Source organism: Aythya ferina (genome assembly GCF_964211825.1).
Source record: "Aythya ferina genome assembly, chromosome: 25".
NCBI classification, from domain to species: Eukaryota; Metazoa; Chordata; class Aves; order Anseriformes; family Anatidae; genus Aythya; species Aythya ferina.
In genome coordinates this window covers 6,517,077-6,535,586 of record NC_140323.1, presented here as the reverse complement: position 1 = coordinate 6,535,586, position 18,510 = coordinate 6,517,077, and the positions used below count along the sequence as shown (strand labels likewise).

At 42.1% G+C, this 18,510-nt stretch overlaps 2 protein-coding genes across 2 annotated transcripts; one reads left to right on the top strand and one right to left on the bottom strand.

The window, feature by feature from the left end:
- Nucleotides 1-9: 9 nt before the first annotated feature.
- Nucleotides 10-4,661, bottom strand: SRSF3 (serine and arginine rich splicing factor 3). The gene is made up of 4 exons (XM_084497536.1): nucleotides 4,522-4,661; nucleotides 3,507-3,714; nucleotides 2,832-2,966; nucleotides 10-685 (listed from the first exon to the last, which is right to left on the bottom strand). Exons 2-4 carry the CDS (start codon nucleotides 3,710-3,712, stop codon nucleotides 637-639), a joined length of 390 nt encoding a protein of 129 aa, XP_084353662.1. The 5' UTR covers nucleotides 3,713-3,714; nucleotides 4,522-4,661; the 3' UTR covers nucleotides 10-636.
- A 6,859-nt stretch (nucleotides 4,662-11,520) lies between these two features.
- LOC311423488 (parathyroid hormone 4-like) lies at nucleotides 11,521-18,404 on the top strand. Its single transcript, XM_084497522.1, has 3 exons — nucleotides 11,521-12,219; nucleotides 13,665-13,771; nucleotides 14,600-18,404. The coding sequence occupies exons 2-3, from the start codon at nucleotides 13,683-13,685 to the stop codon at nucleotides 14,991-14,993; spliced, it is 483 nt and encodes a 160-aa protein (XP_084353648.1). The 5' UTR covers nucleotides 11,521-12,219; nucleotides 13,665-13,682; the 3' UTR covers nucleotides 14,994-18,404.
- The last annotated feature ends 106 nt before the right edge of the window (nucleotides 18,405-18,510 follow it).

Genomic DNA, 18,510 nt, shown 5'->3' with positions numbered 1-18,510 from the left:
ACAAAAGCTGAACTAGGTAGTTACACAGCTACCTCAAGACATTCCCTTTAGGAAGTTACAGTTTTCAACTATTCATCCAGGGAAAAACTTTCAAAGTTCACTGTATTGCACAAGCCAATTATTCTTACAATGTAGATGAAGCTGTTGTTTACAAGTTATTCCTTTGCAGCAGTTTAAACCTGTTCAGTCAGTTACACTGCCACAGCATAACTGACAGGGTATCAATATATACTTAAAAATCCTTTATCCTAATGCACAATCCCACACCACAGAAAAAAATGCACAAACTGTGTCACTAGTCTGTCTCTTGCTTATCACCTGTACTTGTGGCTTACAGCACCCAGAGAACTATGTTATCAACACTGAAACTTCATAAGAAACATAAGGGATGCTGGAAAACTGCATAACATGAAAACTCACTACTGCCATTCTTAATATACTTTGATAACCCTGGCATCTCACATAGCTATGTAATCATATTAACTCTAGGCAAGCAATGACAGTACCAAAACACATTTTTCTCATATATTGAGTTAACATCTATTTTGAAATCTATTAATTAATACAATCCAAACACTTCTGTTTGTTTCTTTTTAAATCCCTTGGACAAAGTGGTCCAATACTTAGTAATTGATGCTATGCATACCTGCTGCGGCTACGAGAAAAGCTTCTCCTTCGTGGTGATCTAGAACCGTAAAAAGAAATGTGAGGCTTTTTATCAATTCTTTTAGCATTTATAGGGTGAGGCATTTCCCAACTTGTCAAACTCACTGTTGGGCCCTGGGAACGTGCCAAGAATAACTGGCATCCATCATCCAGTAAAAGGCATGGAAAGATTAAGCAGTAAAACAAAGCTCAGTGTGAACAGCACATTTCCAACCACGATTTCACTTTAACTAAGAATGCTTCATAGCAGAGTTGTCCAATGTAACACTTCCATTTCAACTAAATACACTGCCCAGAACACCACACCAAAGTCCCACAAGTGGTTCCAAAAAAATAGCACAGACCAAATGTTTTGGAACCCATGCAAGCCAAAAAGGTCCATGACAAGACATAAGAAATATCAAGTGGAAAAAAGTGAAAATGCGCTCAGTGTAAATATTGATAACACCATTAAGTGCTACATTAGAACTGCATATTTGTGATTGTCATTTTTAATGCCATAGTGTGTTTAGACTATTTTCTCTTTTTAAAAAAACTTAGCTCGGCCCAGTTCATCCCAAAAAGTAATTGTTTTAAGTTCTGAAAACTGTTAGTAAAACGATTTAAAGGTGATAGGATTTTTTTGGCAAGGAAAAGCTAAGTTTGTTAGAGCTTTATTAAAATTTAGTTTGACATCTCACATGCAAATATACTGGGTTTTACATTATTCACAGTGTAAGAGTTTCCATATCACCCTTAAAAGTTTTCTCAAGCAACATATGTACGTTACCATTCAATTATGCACAGCCAGCCTTTGATTGAGAAAAGTAATTACTTATAAGCCGCTTACTCCTTATTTTAACCAGCAGTAAACTGTATAAGCAGGAAAAACTTACTAGTTTTTGGTTTCAACAAGCTAGAAATGGTGAGGTGAGGCTGCCGGACTGACTGCCAAGAAGAATTTGCTGAAAAGGTTTTGCCAGATGTTGCGTTGTATTTAGTTGGTTGGCGAAGGGGGTGTTGTGGATTTTTCCTGCTTTTTTGTTAGCCGAAGGCTGCTGCTGTAGTTGTTGTGAAGACATTTGGTAAATAAACAGCTGAGCTGATTGGCCGGGAATGTGTGGGCGGTCGAGGTGGCTGCTGCCGATTTGGTTAAGGTTGGAGAGAAGGCTGAGAGAAAACAGCATGCTCGGGAACCAAAGGGCGGTGCAACCTGACGACTGGCCATGCCTGGGTCATGTGAAACGACACCAGCCAAGCTGAATGGGGCGCGCTGGTCACATGACGCTGAAAGGGCTAGTTGACTGGCTAATGCAGACTCAGAGGGTGGTGAGAAGAGACATGATGGTGACTCTGTAACGGGTTCATTTTTATTAATAGATGGACCAAAAAGCATAAAAAAATGAAAAACAAGCCATCAGTACAACCATCTATTAGCTAACAAATATTCCTAATGTGTTATTTTTCAACAGCAAAAGGGTAAGCTTGAAAATCTGACTTGTGAGGACTTCACTCACCTGCAACAGGTAAATTCAGTCCTGTAAAAACCACGTTGCAGACTTAACCACCAGACAATCTAGTCTGGGTCCAAGAATGCGTCAGTTACCAGAAATCCTGCTGTATTTTAGAGCTGAGTTTGCAAACCTCAAGTGACAGAATTGTCACATGATGCTTTAATTTCAAACTGATGCAAAAGTGTAGATTCTAGATGTTTAGAGCAACTGTTACTTGATCTATTATTAAACAGCTGCCTATTTACAAAGTTTTAAACTGCGCAAACAAAGTGGAGAAACACATCTGCATGAAAATGCTTTGCTGTATGTCATGTTTTGCCATTATGGAATAAAAGAAAGGAACAACCTAAGTTGAAGTATGGGGAAGAAAGGGAAAGTGTGACTAGAAGATGAGCAGATTTTAGAAGGAACGAGGACAAATCCAGGACAAAGGGCGCTGACTATCAACTTGCATAGTGAACCTAAGGACAAAAGCCAACATTCAACACAACTTATGTTCACCTTGATTTTGTTCCCTCCCCCCCCCCCTTTTTTTTTTTAAGCATTTGGCATCTCCAAATTGTGATAAGATAGATGAATGTTATCCATTTACATGCTTTTAAATGCCTGCTTCTATGATGCTAAGTGGTAACAATGCCAACAGCTCTATGAGTGTACTTTGACCTAGGGTACCTGCGACGTGGAGGAGGACTTCTTCTGCGATAGTCATCTCGAGGACGTCTGCCCCAGGATGGAGGTGGACCACGGTTCCGACTCCGTTTTTCACCATTGGAGAGCTCAACTCTGACACGACACCCACAGAGGGTTCTGGGAAAAGAGGTTGACATTGGTTACATTTCCAGGGACAGCTCTATCTAAAAGAACACCTAGAAAGTCAGAGGGGAAAAACAAATAGAAAACGCAGGTTAAAAGCATTCTGTATATACGCATTAGCCAAGTATGCAGGATACAGAGTCTACAAAGGTAGCTACAGCTAAAGAGACAAAAGGTCTAGCCAATTCTGAAAGCTCACTGTGCTATTAAGGCAGAGAAGAAACTAGAAAGTGCCTCTCTGAACAGTTCTGCCTCTTTACTGGACAACCATCTCAAATTTAACTAACGCAGACCACCACGTCCAAGTCATGTCTAACTTAAGAGTTCCTTTCTAAAATATAAAACTAATTGTCCCAATGCTATTTCTGCACTATCAAATAAAATTACCCTTGTATCACTCCACAAATAAATACTGCATAACAGATGCGTCAAGCACTTGGTTGCCATTTGAAGCTTCCCCATTTTAAACTACCATACACCACAATTTTTCTTATTTTCATTAGGCAAACCAAACACACAAGAAGCACATTTTACCTTCCATCTAGTTCTCTTACTGCATCAGCTGCATCTCGTGGATCTTCAAATTCCACAAAGGCAAAACCAGGAGGATTTCTTGCCACCCATACACTGCGCAGTGGTCCATAGTAGCCAAAAGCTCGCTCTAGCTCAGTTTTGTTGCCATTGTTTCCAAGGTTACCCACATAAACCTTGCAGTCCAGCGGACAAGAGTCACGATGCATTGCTAAAAAAAAAAGGAAAAAAGAAAAAAACTCACATATACTTAACAACCAGGAAGCATTTATTCATCTGCAGGAGAAACAACACAGTGAGTTGCTTTCCTTAAAGTTTCAACAATGACATAATCTGGTAGAATAGAAACATCAGCCTCTGCGAACATGATGGGTTAAGACATGTTTAAAAGAAAGTAAAGAAGGTATCTGGTATATCATAATCGTGACCGAAGTTTACCATTTCGGAGATTTTTGTTTAATTCTGTGGTCCCCTACTACGAAAAGAACTGTTTCTCCGCGCCCCCTTCTTCAGCACCGAGGGCAGGACCTGCAGGGGGAGCGCTGCGCTGGAGCAGTGCTCCATTGTTCTCCGAGCAGGAGCCGGGGGAAGCTACACATGCCGGGGCGAGAAGCAGCACCATTCGCAGCAAAGGCCACGCTGAGAGGCCTCGCCGGATGCCGCTTTAGCGTCTCTTCAGCGCTGTGTATGCGGCGTGGGGAAGCAGCGCTCCGTCGGAGCGGGCGGGACGGCGCCACACCACCCCCACGGCGCTTCCCGCCTAGCCACACCTCGCCTCACTGGCCACAGCCGCGGAAAAAGGGCGGCAGGCGGCCTCTCCAAGGCGATCCGCAGCCTACCCGCCTTCTCCCCGCCCGGCTGTCCTCAGCGCAGCGGCAGCCACCGCCCGCGGCCCAGCTTTACAAAATGGCGGCGGCTCTTTGTTTGCCGCCACCGGGCCCCGCAGCTTTCGCCCGCCCTGCCGGAGACGGGACCGCGGGTCCGCTCCCACCCCGCCCTCCGAGGTGAAGGTCCTCACCGATGCTAAGAGGGAGGGCGCGCGAAGGGAGCCCGCGCTAAATTCGTAGCCGACTCGACCCTCAACGAAACTCCCGTTCCACTTTTCCTCACTGGACAAAATGGCGGCTGGCGGCCGCCCCGCCCGTCCTTATATACAGGCAGTCCCTTCCACGTGACACCGCCCAGAGACAAATCAGAAGGCGCAGTTACGCTGATTGACAGGTCGCCTTGTCCCACCCTCTCCCAACGCACCTATTCCCGCCGCTGCCCAGGCCCATATGGCGGCCCGCGGCTTCTCCTCAGCTCCCGGAACTCGCAAACCGGTGCCCGCCCCTCTTGTCGAGGCCTTCCTCTCTTCTCGCCCCCAAATTTCGCTTTAGAAACTGATTATCGAGGGAAGACTTATCTTTACCCGATAAATAAGGAAAGGCAACGGACTCAGGCTATTTTGTTGGCTAAAAAGAAAAAAAAAATTTTTTCCTGATTGCACTCGGACCCAGGTGGGATTTGTTCGATGTTTAAGTCATGCTTTTTACTATTGTCCCCTAATCATTAGGGTTTTATGCTCAGAAAAGCTTCAGTTCACTAATAGCCCTTTCTCACCAACGGCAGAGGCTTTAAATAAATGCATTGAGCAAACCAGTGTTGAACCATACTTTTTGGTAAACCTTATTCTGTCTACTGAAGCACAAAAGAGAAGTGACTTACTGAACCTGCTTTGGCAGGGGGGTTAGACTCGACTATCTTTCGCGGTCCCTTCCAACCCCTTCAATTCTGTGATTCTGTTATTTAGCACTCAGCAGAAAATTAGAGGATTTGAACCAAGGAATTCTGGTTACTAAGGGTGTCAGTGGTGTTGATGTGCTTTATTGAATTCATGCATGTAGCTAAGACACATAACATGAGTTTTAATACGAGTTATTTAACTTGCTCCACAGGGGCTTTCTTTGGATAACACACCTCTTGTTTTGGGCTATTAGATAATACAAGGAACCCAACCAGAACTGTTTCTGCAATAACTTCCCAAGGCTGTCACTTCCCAGCCATTTCTGTAGGTTGCATTTAATCCAGATTTGACAACCTTTTCTACTTGGTCCAAACAAGACAAATTTATCTGGCACTAGTGCAGTTAACAGGACTTTGAGTAATGATAAGTGTAATAAGGCTTTCTGAATGCAAACTAATGCATATGCACTGTGTTTTCCAAGCAAGACTTTTGCAGTCCTCAGTCTACTAGACTTGTACCAGCATATAAAAAATAGTTGGATTAAGGACGAACAGCAAGTTTAATCACTTGGATTTCCAGAAATCTTTTAACAGCATCCCTCATTAGTTTTAAGAACCTTTTATCACTAAAATGCTTCCAAGGGTCAAAACTGGCTGGGGGGGGCTGAGGGAGGAGGTGTACTGGGGGGGGGGGAGAGGAATTGGGGGGGATAGGACAAAACAACACAGAGAAGAGGGAACAGAAAAACAACAAGAAATCTGAGGTAATTGATTCTCTAAAATATATTTGTCATGTATAGTTATCACTTCATTTTAAAGACATCTAATGCATTATAACTGAAATTAGCTGATTGTTAATTTCCTGATATGGTACAAACGAAATAATTCTAAGCTTACTTGCTGCTGTTCACTTTAAAGACTTCTTCGAGATGCTGATTTCCCATGCTTGTCTCCCTTCTTGATTGGTATTTGCAACATTAACCAGACCCTTCCTCATATCACATAATGTGCATTTGAAACATGATTTAAATTTTGCAATAATCACCATTAAAAATAAAAATAAATAAATAAATAAACACCATTAGGTTGAATGCAACTTGGACAACCTTGTAATCTTAACAGATCTTTCAACTTCAAACCAAAGTTATATTTGACGTAGGAAAATAATTACAGATGACAGACTTGGCAGTAAAGGATTTATTCAAGAATAGGTTTACCTCCTGCAAAGTAAACATGGTATTCAGCACTTGTCTTGGACACACTACCTGTTCTATTCAAGGCACTTATTACATGGGCTTTGGCCCACCACTATGCTTTATAAAATCACATCCTGTAAGAAACATGTCATCCCAACATAGTAACTTTGCCATTTTCAGTTTGCTTTTGGCTTTGTAAAGAGAATGTGACATATCTGTGACAAAAGACAGAGGTTAGAACAGAGGCAATTGTATTCTGCCAAAAAAAGAAACCTATTTCCACAGACAGCTTTAGGATGCTTGAACACAGCCGCACAATATTTTAGTTATTCAAAAGCACAAAATCAGCATTTTCATTGTTCCCAAAAAAGATTAAATCCTGAATCTGCTCTGAGTGTCACTATATTAGTACGCATACACATATCTATATGTGTACTACATTGTCTTCCATGACTTTCTTTCCTACTCCAAGTTCATATGTATATGAAAAATCATGTTGCATTGCAATTCTCTTATTTTTGCAGTAAAAAGGTATGATTCACATGCAGTAGTTGTAAGATACATGTTAACTTTTACATCCATCAGATCTTCTGTAAAAGGAAGGGGAGATCATTGACTTTATAAGCACGATCAGATCTACGTTAAACAGGCAGGCCAAGATGGGATCCAAAAGAAGGCACCTAACACCTGCACAATTACTGTGAAACAGTCTTCCATTTTAAAACGTGGCCAGACTAGAATCTAAGACCAGCCCAACATGAAATAAGGTGTTACATCTGAGGTGCTATCATTGTTTCTGAGATTTACATCTCACATAAGAAAATTAACATATTCTTGCCTTTATGGTTTGGAAGAAACTTCACCAGTGTGAGATAAATGGAAGAGATATTTAGGAAGACAAAGAGTATTTACAGCAGAATACGTCTATCAGCAGTAGGATCTTACAGCTCCTCCTCATGTGAAGCTAGATAACTAACTAAAATACATATTTATTGGTTTGGTTGTATCTACAGAAAGGTCTTTTGCTAGAAAATGTCATTACATGTACACAATGAGAACTGGTCAGAGGGGATAAGCCTTCACTTCAGCCAGAAAGCCATACGCAGTCATGTCTGAGCTAGCTTGTTGCGAAGTTCTTGTGGAATTCAACCCACTTTCATATGCTGCCAATAGATTAATTTTGATAAAGGCTATTTTCTAAAACAAACAAACAAACAAACAAACAAAAAAACAGTGACTTACACTGGTCTGGTCTATAGATATATTAAAATCAGCTTGTATATTCTCAGGCGTATTCTTGCCTCAGCTGCTCTTCTGTTTACAGGGTAAAAGTCCCTGTTCCTTATTCCGTCACTTTTGAAACATAAAATTTTACACATTAATACTCCTGTAAAAGCTTTTAGTTGTGTGTCAGACCTCTATTAAAGGGAGAGTGAAAAAACAGGCCACAATTTAATTTATACATCATAGGCCTAAACTTAGACATCCTCATCATCCAGTGCAAAGGCAGAGCATGCCCACTAGACTCAGCAATTGTGAATTGATTGGTGAGAATTGTACTTACTTGATTGACATATCTCAGTTATTTGGAGATTCTTCATCCCTGTCTTCCTAGGTGTGAGCTTTCTGCCATTGCTGAGGTCCCATCTCCTTCTGCATATTTTACATCTGGGGGCAAGATTTTGATTATGACCCCAGAACCTGCTGCTGGGAGCCCTATGACCTTTGCATGTGACAACTAACACACCACTCCCTCAGGGCCAGTACACCATTTGCTGCCACTATAAAGAAATAAGAAACCTCAACCAGCTCTTGGCCCATTTGATCCTCTAAGAAACACCTTCTTGGTCCTACAAGCATTAATGACTGGGCACCCCCTCTAGCATTAGTCTCTTTGGTATTGAGAAAAGATAGCTGATTCTCAGGTAAACTCAAGGGTCCCTTGCTTCTCCGGCAGGAGTTAGGGCTGCCCCTAAGCCACAGCCCTTCACTGACATGGGGTCAGCACCTGCCTGCCCACCTCCTCACCTGGCCCAGCTGAACCAGGACTAGGGCACCAGATGGCAGCATTCCCATCTGTAGGGGCTGGCAGGGGCAGATCCCACCATGGGAGACAGGCCCCTTGGCACCGGGAGATACCCCTCCTGTTTTGTTTTTTCTTTGTTGAGGTTCCCAGCACTTCTCCAGGTGTGCTGCAACCCTTTTGAGTCAGGGCTAAGCTCACAGAGCACAGCGGGTCTTACATAAGTGGCACAAGGGACTGGAGGCTTTGCCTCAGCTTCAGCTGAATTTGTTGCACACAAAAAACATTCTATATTGGAGACTTTTTTGGGAGAAGGAAAAAGAATCAGACCTAAGCATGCCTCCAGGGCAGATTTTACAGGACAATATCATTACCTTCTATACTGTGTTCAGATAGAGCTGTGAGTCTCATGCACTTCTGTAAGTCTGACTTGAAATCAGTAAATTAAAAATTAATTATGTAAACCTGACTCACTGCTGCTCAACTCTAATTTTAATCCCCTGGAGCTCTTTCTGTGATGATGCAGTATGTAGTGGGTTAGGGGCTGAGATTTACAACTGCTCGCATAGTCTATCTGCTGACCCTGGAGCCTACCCCCTGCAAATGCAATTATTTACACCTCTCTGACTTGCACAAAATTGCCCTTTCCCTCCACCAGAGAAGAAGGGAGGCCTGGATGGAGCCTGCTGTTTCAAGAAACTGCATTTCATCTCCCTTAAATGGTTACCAAGGTGATGCTGCTGCTGGCTCCTTCCTCCCGGGGGCAAAGGAATGGTGACAGCAGTAGTGATGAGGGTGCGGAAGTGCAAAAATCTCTGTGGCCTCCGGGTTTGCTGTGAGGTGTTATTTCCTCTCATCTCTCAATTACTGAGGCCAGGAAGGGAGAACAGCCATTCATTAGCAGCTGTTTCACCAGCAGCTCAGGGGAACTATATTTACCATCCAAGTGTGGTCAAACAGTTTCCTCTCAACAGGGCGGTGCCTTTCTTTCCACACACCACACTGAACAGCTCATATGAATTTTAGTCTGGTAGGCTAAGAGCAGTTGAGGGGGATGGTGACAAACAAAGATTTTTTGTGAGGGAAATTTTTATGTGAGGGAAGCACCAAGTCTTCTTTTGCTGGTGAATAATAGAAAATAGCACATGGAAAAGATGCACCAGATCCATCTGTCCATCTCCCTACAGAAGATCTCTCTTGAGGCAGTACAATTTTGTTTCATTAAGTTTTAAAATTCCAGGCATGAGGATCCCCCTTGCCCTAACAAAGCTATTTGCGTGTTTTCTTTGCTTTCTGTTCCTTCCCCCCATTCTTTCTTCCCCCTCAGCTGGGCCTCCAGGCTTTCTCTTTCCATTTTCTTTCATGCTGAGCAGCAAGCCATATTCCCTTCCTCCCCCACCTGGCTCCCTGGGGAAAGGACTGGAAAGCAAAACAAAAGAATCACTCATGAGGAAACCATAATTTGCACAGCCCTCCTCACTCAAATGCTCCTACTGAAAAAGGTGACAAAACAGCAGAGTGTGAATGTGAAGCAGGCTTTGAGCCCAGGAAAAGCTAGAGCGTGGGAGCAAAAGCCTATGAAACTAGGACTAAAACCTTTGATGGCTCTCAGGGAGGCCCAAGGTAAACAAATTCCAATCAGCTGGCTTTGTTGATTGCTTCCCAGGTAAAATGGACTCTTCTGCACTAGATTTCTCAGGGCTTTTGGAGAGATTTATCTATACCATCTGGATATTTCACCTAGTAATGCTGCTCTTTGCACAATTTCTCCTTGTGAAATTAGCAATGTTTCCATCATAGTCAGAAATGTTAAGTATGTGTGTGGCCGTGCAATCAAGACATCTTATGTTTTCTTTAGAAATACTGCAAACCATGGAAATCAATCCCCGTATGTATCTGTTCCCTCTGTGTTGTAAGTGCCAATAAGTCCTTGCACTGGGTGATTCTCAAAGATGTGTCACTACTTCAGCACAGTCTGTTCTCATGTACACCTCTTAGGGAGGTTTTAGAAAGTTATTTTAACTTCTTCTAAGACGTTGAGTACAAAGAAACATCCAATGGAAGCAGGTAGCCACGGCAATGCACTTTGGCCATTATAGAATGCTTGAAGTGCCCATTTACTGATCCCATGCCAGTTTCTCTGATCTACCTGCAGTCACTTGGATTAATGCAATATTAGTTCTTCTAGTTGAGACGCCAGTAATTGCATTCAATGAAAGCCCATTATGTAATGGAGACTTGAAAAGTTCAGGGATAAATTAGACCAGATGTTTTGGACATGGTTTTGATCAATGCTCATTATTACTCCTTAAAGATGTATCTAAAGCTTTAGCTTCATGGACAGATAATTCAGTGTAACTGAAAGCTGCCCTGGAAACTAAGAAGCAGATAAGTAGACCTCTGCTTTAGCAACATTTAACAAATGTCATTTTTAATTGGTGATACACTCTGTATTCTTTAATGAGTGACACTAACAATTCAGGCTCATGTAATTGGGAATGGTTATTTGATTGCTGTGAAATAGTGGGGCTCAAAATATGCTGTCATGAGGAATATAATAAAAAGCAAGTTAGTGTCCACAGAAGCTGCAAGAAAGTATGAGATGGCAAGAGCACTGCTAATAGGGCCTGTTTCTGTTGTTAGACAATGCATTTGTATTCACCCGAGACTGAGTTTAACAGGAAGGTAAGGTTGTGTCTGTGTGAAATGAATGGGTAGCTTACAACAACACTAAGCAAATTTTCTCTTTTCTCTTCAGTCTTTCCAGGGATTCTTTCCTCAGAGATGATAAATGCATTCACTTTGAGAAATAGGGGCTGGTCCTCCTAAACAGACTGGTGGTTCAGCCTAATGGTCTGGTCCATCCACATCCTGAGCATCCAAATTTTACTAAAATTATCTGGTTAGAGATCATACAGTGAGTATCAACGTTTATATGTCATTAAGTTGCATGGTTTCAAATCATATCAGAATTTGGCTTTTTGCCTGAGCTACTACTTGCATTTTTATTGTTTAATGAGTTGATAAGTCTTCTTCCTATCTCCTCATTTTCTGAGTTTTAAAACAAATGTTTTACTGTACAATCTGATGGTTTAAATGAAATTTGTACTAAGCATTAAAATCAAGTGGGATGTTATTTACAAATTCCTCAGATTTTCTGCCAGTAATTGTCCTGTCATGCTAACTGTATGATGACTTGCATTACAGAATTCATCAGTATTGTTGATTTAGATTCCTCCTGTGCAATATTAGTATCATATACATGGGTCCATGAGGACAGCAAAGGAGGGTTATCTCTTTTGCATACCAGAGATCTTGGTCAATAGTGGAACAAGTTTGAATATTGCTTTACCATCACCTTGGGGTACAGTAACACTGCGTTAGAATAAAAAGTTCTCAAGAAACAAAACAAACCAACTAACCAACAACAACAACAAAAACAAACAAACAAACAAAATCAGGAGAGCCAGCAAAAGTGTAAGATACTTTCCACAAACTTGTGATCTTTTCCTTAGTCACAGCTGAACATTTTAGAATCCAAGATTTATTATAATTGGAAACAAGGAGCTGTCTCATTTCACTGACATGAGAGGAAAAGTCTTAGTCACAAAGTGCTGTAGTGATCATTTCTATTGTTTCTGTGGTTGCTGGGCAGGTATAAAAGAAGGTGAAAGGCACTTGCTGTAATTGCAACTGGAATATCACAAGAAGACTGGCAAGTAGACATATCCGTGCAGATCAGGACTTCACCACAATCTCTGCAAGATCAACAGTAAGTAGATGATGTTAACTTTTTAAGTTGAAGATGCGTTTTAGTTATTAAATAGTTTACTGTTCATCACAGTATTTTACCATAGTTTAACCACTGTGTGTGAGCAGGAGTTCTACATTTACATAGCCTAAAATATCATACAGCATGTAAGCATGTATGTATCTATTTGTGTATGTATGTGTATATATCTGTATTTAATACAGATTGTTTAATTAGACCTAGTATGCATTTTTCTTTAATGTCTAGTTTAAGTTGATATTAAACTAGATATTAAATTAAGTTGATATTAAACTAGATATTATACTTGGACAGATATTAAACTGTCCAAGGAAATTACTCAGAAAGGAGTGGAGTAGACTTACAAAGGACAAGCTTAATTTTTCTAACCAAATGTATGATATAATTGGATTTTTTATCCAGTTATTGATATTTTAATATCCAAATTTGTATAAAGAAAATTCATTTGGGAAGATGCTGAATGGAGTTTTTTATTAACACAAACCGCTTCTATAAAAATATATATATATTTCTTCAGAAAATGAGTAGCCTTATTATATGGGAACATATCTATACTATTCTTACATGAAATTTATATGCTGCAATTTTTGTTTTCTTGTCCATCTCGGTTTTGATACAGAAATTAATACAGGATACACTATTAAATAACTAAAGTGACAAGCTGAAGCCAATCCTAAAAGCAGGGTACAGTACTTAGGGTAAAGGGTATTGCAATTTTATTGATAGACCTGATGCTAAAGGAGCAGCAGGGTTGAAAAGATGGGTAGATACAGACATACCAACAGCAGAGGCAGATATATAATTTAATGCAGTTTTAACTTAGATGGGAATAATCTTTCTACATTTTGTAGTTGTGTCTCCTGAGCTAGAAATCCATTTCTTTATGGAAAAAGATAAATAAATAAAAAATCAAGTTTTGGTCTACTATGATCCTCATGCCCAATGGCTGATTTGTATGTCAGTAACGGCACTTGTATTGCTCATGGAAAAGGTCGCATTATTAAATGTCCAAATCCCCAGGACTGCTTTTAACTTGATCAGCATGGTCCAGTCTTAAATTCTTTTTGTTTTATGACAAACTTCTTATGCAGCAATCCTGGTCTTTTTGTTACATTTCTGCTAAGTTTTATTATGAAAATCTCTTGCCAGTTCCAACTGAAATAATCTCGTGCCTGCAAATGGAGAAACGATGTTTAGGATTCTCAGCAAATAAATGTAGAAATTTACCAGGAAATCTATTCGCTGTTTACTGGTATATGTTACAACTCCACCTGTGATGTTATGGGAGGTCCTTGGATGATGTAACATAGTATATTGCTCCACTTTTACTAGTGCTTAAAGGCTGAAATTCATGTTGCCAAGTGAACGAATGACAAGAGAAAGAAAGATTTTTGGTCATACTATCAACTTCTTGTCCTGTTGATCAGATCTGAAGAAGAGAGAAAATGTTCCTGCCCCAGAGATCTCTGCAGATGGTTACATTTTTGGCAATTATTTTTTTTGCCTGTTTTGCGACATCTCAAGACACTGAAAAGTAAGCAATATCATCCTTTTACTTAGTGTCATTAGCAGACTGCTTGCCTTTGATTTAACAGGTTGTATTCTTCACTGCTGTCATTTACTCCAGGCATAGTAGAAGAACAGTTCTATGCATTTGATACTGCAGCATTTTACTACCTTTTATGCAGTACAGATAATAACAATTACATTTTTAGATTCATCAGTTACACCATGATAAGTACATTTCTGGTGATGTTTTTAAACATGGTGCAACAAACCATACAAGGATGTTCAAGGCAAGCCACGAAAATGGCACTTACTAAAATCTCCTAATTAGGTTCCCACTCAGATCCAAATCTGCAGTGGAAGCCTATAGCTGCAGCGAGCTCCATCTAAACAGTCTGAAATCCAGAAATATTTGCACCCTAGAATTAGTCTGCCTTCCCTGGCTCAAAAATTTTGATATGTCTTAAGAAAATAAGAATTTGTTTTAATTTCATGGACACCACTGATTTCAATTAAATTGCTCCTGACTTATAGCTCTGAAGGAAGGAGACAAATTCAACAATCCTAGAACATTACAGCTATGAAAAAGGAATTTTATTATGGTATTTAGACCTCTGAAATGAACTAAAATCTGGGAAAGATCAAGGAGCTCTCTAAGCCTGCTAAGGTCATTTTGTCACTGACTCCTCAGTTACTATGTATAAATATATGTATATATATATATAAAAGGAAATTCAAAGTATACCTTTTGGGAATGGCTGTACGCACATCATTTCAGCTTCCCATGTGACTTTGAAATAGGAGCTTAGACCCAGCTGTGCTTGTTTGCTAACTGAACTTTTCCCTTTCTTTGCAGTAAAAGAGCAGTGACGGAGCATCAGCTCATGCATGACAAAGGGAGGGCATTTCAAGGGCTGAAGCGCCTGATGTGGCTCTACAATGCTCTAGGTAGTGTGCACACAGCCAGCAGCAGGGCTATTTCACTTTCAGATGCCATGTGGGATTCACAGAAGAGCCAAGATCTCTATGACAGCATCGGCAGAGATGAGGCTTCAAGCCTGACGAAGCAGCTGCTTGAACTGAGAGGAAATGAGCAAGGCTTCCCCCTGTTGAAGAAGCTGGATTTGCTGCAGTATCTGAAGACCCCAAAGGGTAATTGGAACCCACAAGACATTTTTGACCTCCTTCAAATCAAAGAGCTGGTCAGAAAGGGAAATCCTATTTTCCAGCCACAGAACTTTTCCCACTAACCTCAATCCAGCTCAGTCTATCGCTTTAGACATTTGATGTAACGAAAAACTCTAGTGCAAAGGTGAACTGCAAAAGAAAAATGTTGTCCATCTGTTCCATTAATTATTCCTAAGTGTTGAACAGAGAGCCTTTGAAGGAACTGGGTTCCTTCCCTTGCAGGCAGTTTGAGCATTGTGATTGTGAGATGGGGCGATTTTTAACAGGCCAGAAATCTTCCTTTCTATATCAGGGCCCTGTCTGTCTGTTACCAGTATGTTAGGGCTGTGGCAGCTCTTTCTAGACCCAAAGCTACAGCCCAGGCATAGCAGGAAGTCTGGTTCATTAATCTGCATGTTCACAGGCTCACTTGCAGTTCACTGTTTTGACTTCCAAGAAAGCAGTTATCTCCTAGTAAGATTGTCTTCTATTTCACACCTGCCTGCAGTTCTGCCCCTGCTCTGCAGTAGTAAGACTTCATTTACACTTTAGGTCCAAATAATTATTTTTTTCCTGCTTCTCTATTGCTTAGAGTGTTCTAAAAATTCTCTTATCTTTCATGTTTTCCTTCAGAGGGCAAACTTTTGCCAGGCCACAGAGGTTGCTGGTCCCACCATTCCCAGCCTAAGCACTAGATATTCACCTTCTTCTGCTGGTGAAAGAGATAAGGATCAGCTTCCAGATTCCATATTTGAGCCTTTAATTTGAAGACTTTCTACTTTTTCCCTGTTTCTGTGAAAACCCCTCCAAGAGCTCCCACAGCATATTACATTTCCTGGGCAGAAAAACAACTTTTTGATGTGACCTGCATTACCTGAAGGAGAAACAGATAGCACATGATTCTATTTTGCTATTCACCTTTAATGTCAAAGTGATCAGCTCTCCCTAAGCAAAGCAAGGTCCAGTTTAACTGCAAAATCAGTCTTTCAGAAATGAAATCTGTCAATTGTGTTACAAATACATCTGCATTTCCATTACATGGGGACTATACACACTGTTTTAAATCTTGAAATTCCTCTGCTGCTGATGGATTTCAACTGCGTGTGCAGAGGGTATTTCTCAGTGATAGATTCAGACCCCGAGAACTCCTTGATGTTGTCAATAATAAAAACATTTTCGCCCTCTGAATTGCTTTTTTTTTTTTTTTTGTAGAAATATAACAAAAGATTATTTTGTTTTATTTAATCTCCATACATTTGGGATGAATATGGAATCACCTTTCTTTCACTGTGCTGTTTCACAGAGATCTCCCCATTAGATTCTCCAAGGCCAATCAAACCATTACTAAAATGGGTAATTTCAGATGTTAATGATAAAGTAAGGGTTGGGAGCAGAAGCAGGCTCAGAGAAAAACAGACTGTACTGCCCAAATAACAGTTTTGTTGAGCTGGGCTGTGGCAGACCTTTTTCCCCTTAACAAATCTCCAGACTGTTGGAGACTAATTTAGAGTCAGGCAATGACACCAAGAGGACTTGACTTCGAAAAGCTCATAATTTCTGGGAAAAGGCTTTGTCCTGTCTGCCATACTGTGCTGGTCAGTCGACTTGCCCTCACAGATGTGCTTCCCTCAGCCTGCATGGCTATTTTCTGTGCCTCAGGTACAGGATTCTGAGGCACTGGTATGCCAGCACATATGCCTGGTTATGCCTCACCCTTGTGGTCACTACATGGTGACGCAATGTATGTCACCCCTGAGTGGGTAAGGACAAAACAACCTTCCCTCCACCACAGAGAATCACAGAATCAAAGGGGTTGGAAGGGACCTCAAAAGGTAATTGGGTCCCCCTGCCAAAGCAGGTTCCTCAGAGCAGGCTGCCCAGGTAGGTGTCCAGACCAGCCTTAAACGTCTCCAGAGAAGGAGACTCCACAACCTCCCTAGGCAGCCTGTCCCAGTGCTCCATCATCCTCACTGGGAAGAAGTTTTTTCACATGTTGGTGTGGGACTTCCTGTGCTCCATCTTGTGACCATTACTCCTTGTCCTGTCCCCACAAACCACTGAAAAGAGGCTGTCCAAATACCCCTGTCTCCCACACCTCACATATTTATACACACTGATGAGATCCCCTCTCAGTCTTCTTTTGTCCAGGCTGAACAGACCCAGGTCTCTCAGCCTTTCCTCATAGGGAATATGCTCCAGGCCTCGTATCATCTTTGTGGCCCTCCGCTGGACTCTTTCCAGGAGATCCCTGTCTTTCTTGTACCGGGGAGCCCAGAACTGGACACAGTACTCCAGGTGAGGCCTGACCAGGGCACAGTAGAAGGGCAGGATCACTTCCCTTGACCTGCTGGCCACACTCCTTTTAATGCACACCAGGTTCCCCTTGGCATTCTTGGACACAAGGGCATGCTGCTAGTTCATGGTCAACCTGTTGTCCCCCAGGTCCTTCTCCTGAGAGCTCCTCTCCAGCAGGCCATCCTCCAGCCTGTACTGATACTTCGGGTTCTTCCTTCCCTGGTGCAGGACTCTACACTTGCTCTTATTAAATCTCATTTGGTTTCTTCCTGTCCATCTCTCCAGCCAGTTCAGGTCTCGCTAAATGGCAGCGCAGCCTTCTGGTGTGTCAGCCACTCCTCCCAGCTTTGTGTCATCCACATACTTGCTGACGGCAGACACTATTCCCTCATCAAGTTCGTTGATGAAGATGTTGAACAAGACCAGACCCAGCACTGACCCCTGGGGAACACCGCTAGTCACAGGCCTCCAGCCAGACTCTGCTCTGCCGATCACCACCCTCTGAACTCGGCCAGTCAGCCAGTTCTCAACCCACCTTGCCGTCCACTCATTTATCCCACACTTTCTCAGCTTTGCTAGCAAGATGTCATGGGGGACAGTATCGAAAGCCTTGCTAAAGTCAAGGTAGATGACATCCACTGCTCTCCCCTCATCTACCCAGCTGGTGTTGCCATCATAGAAGGCAATGAAGTTGGTCAAGCATGACTCCCCCTTACTGAATCCATGCTGACCACTCCTCATAACCTTCTTCTCTTCCAATTGCTTAGAGATGCTATCCAGAACAAGCTGTTCCAACACCTTTCCAGGGACAGACGTGAGACTGACTGGCCTGTAGTTTCCTGGATCCTCCTTCTTGCCCTTCTTGAAGACCAGAGTGACACTGGCTATCCTCCAATCTTCAGGCACCTCTCCCGTTCTCCAGGACCTTTGACGATAAAGAGTGGTTCAGCAACGACCTCTAGCCAACTCCCTTAGCACACATGGATGAATCCCATCGGGAACCATGGATTTGCGTGCATTAAGCCCACTTAAGATGCTCCTGAACCACTCCCTTGTCAACAAGTGGGGAGAACCTGCAGGTTATGGTGCCTTTTGACAGAGGCAAGAGGACAGAGCTCCTCCATGCCTGCATGAGCATTGCAGACAGGCTGCCGCTTTATGGCTTGAAGCAGCCTTTCCTCTAGGTGAGCTCAAAGACTGATTTGACCCAGAATACGCGGATTTTATCGTCGCCTGCAGCGGGCTGGGGACAGCCCCCGTCTGCGCCCTCGCCTGCCCCACCCAGGTGACCGCACCTCCCCGCCC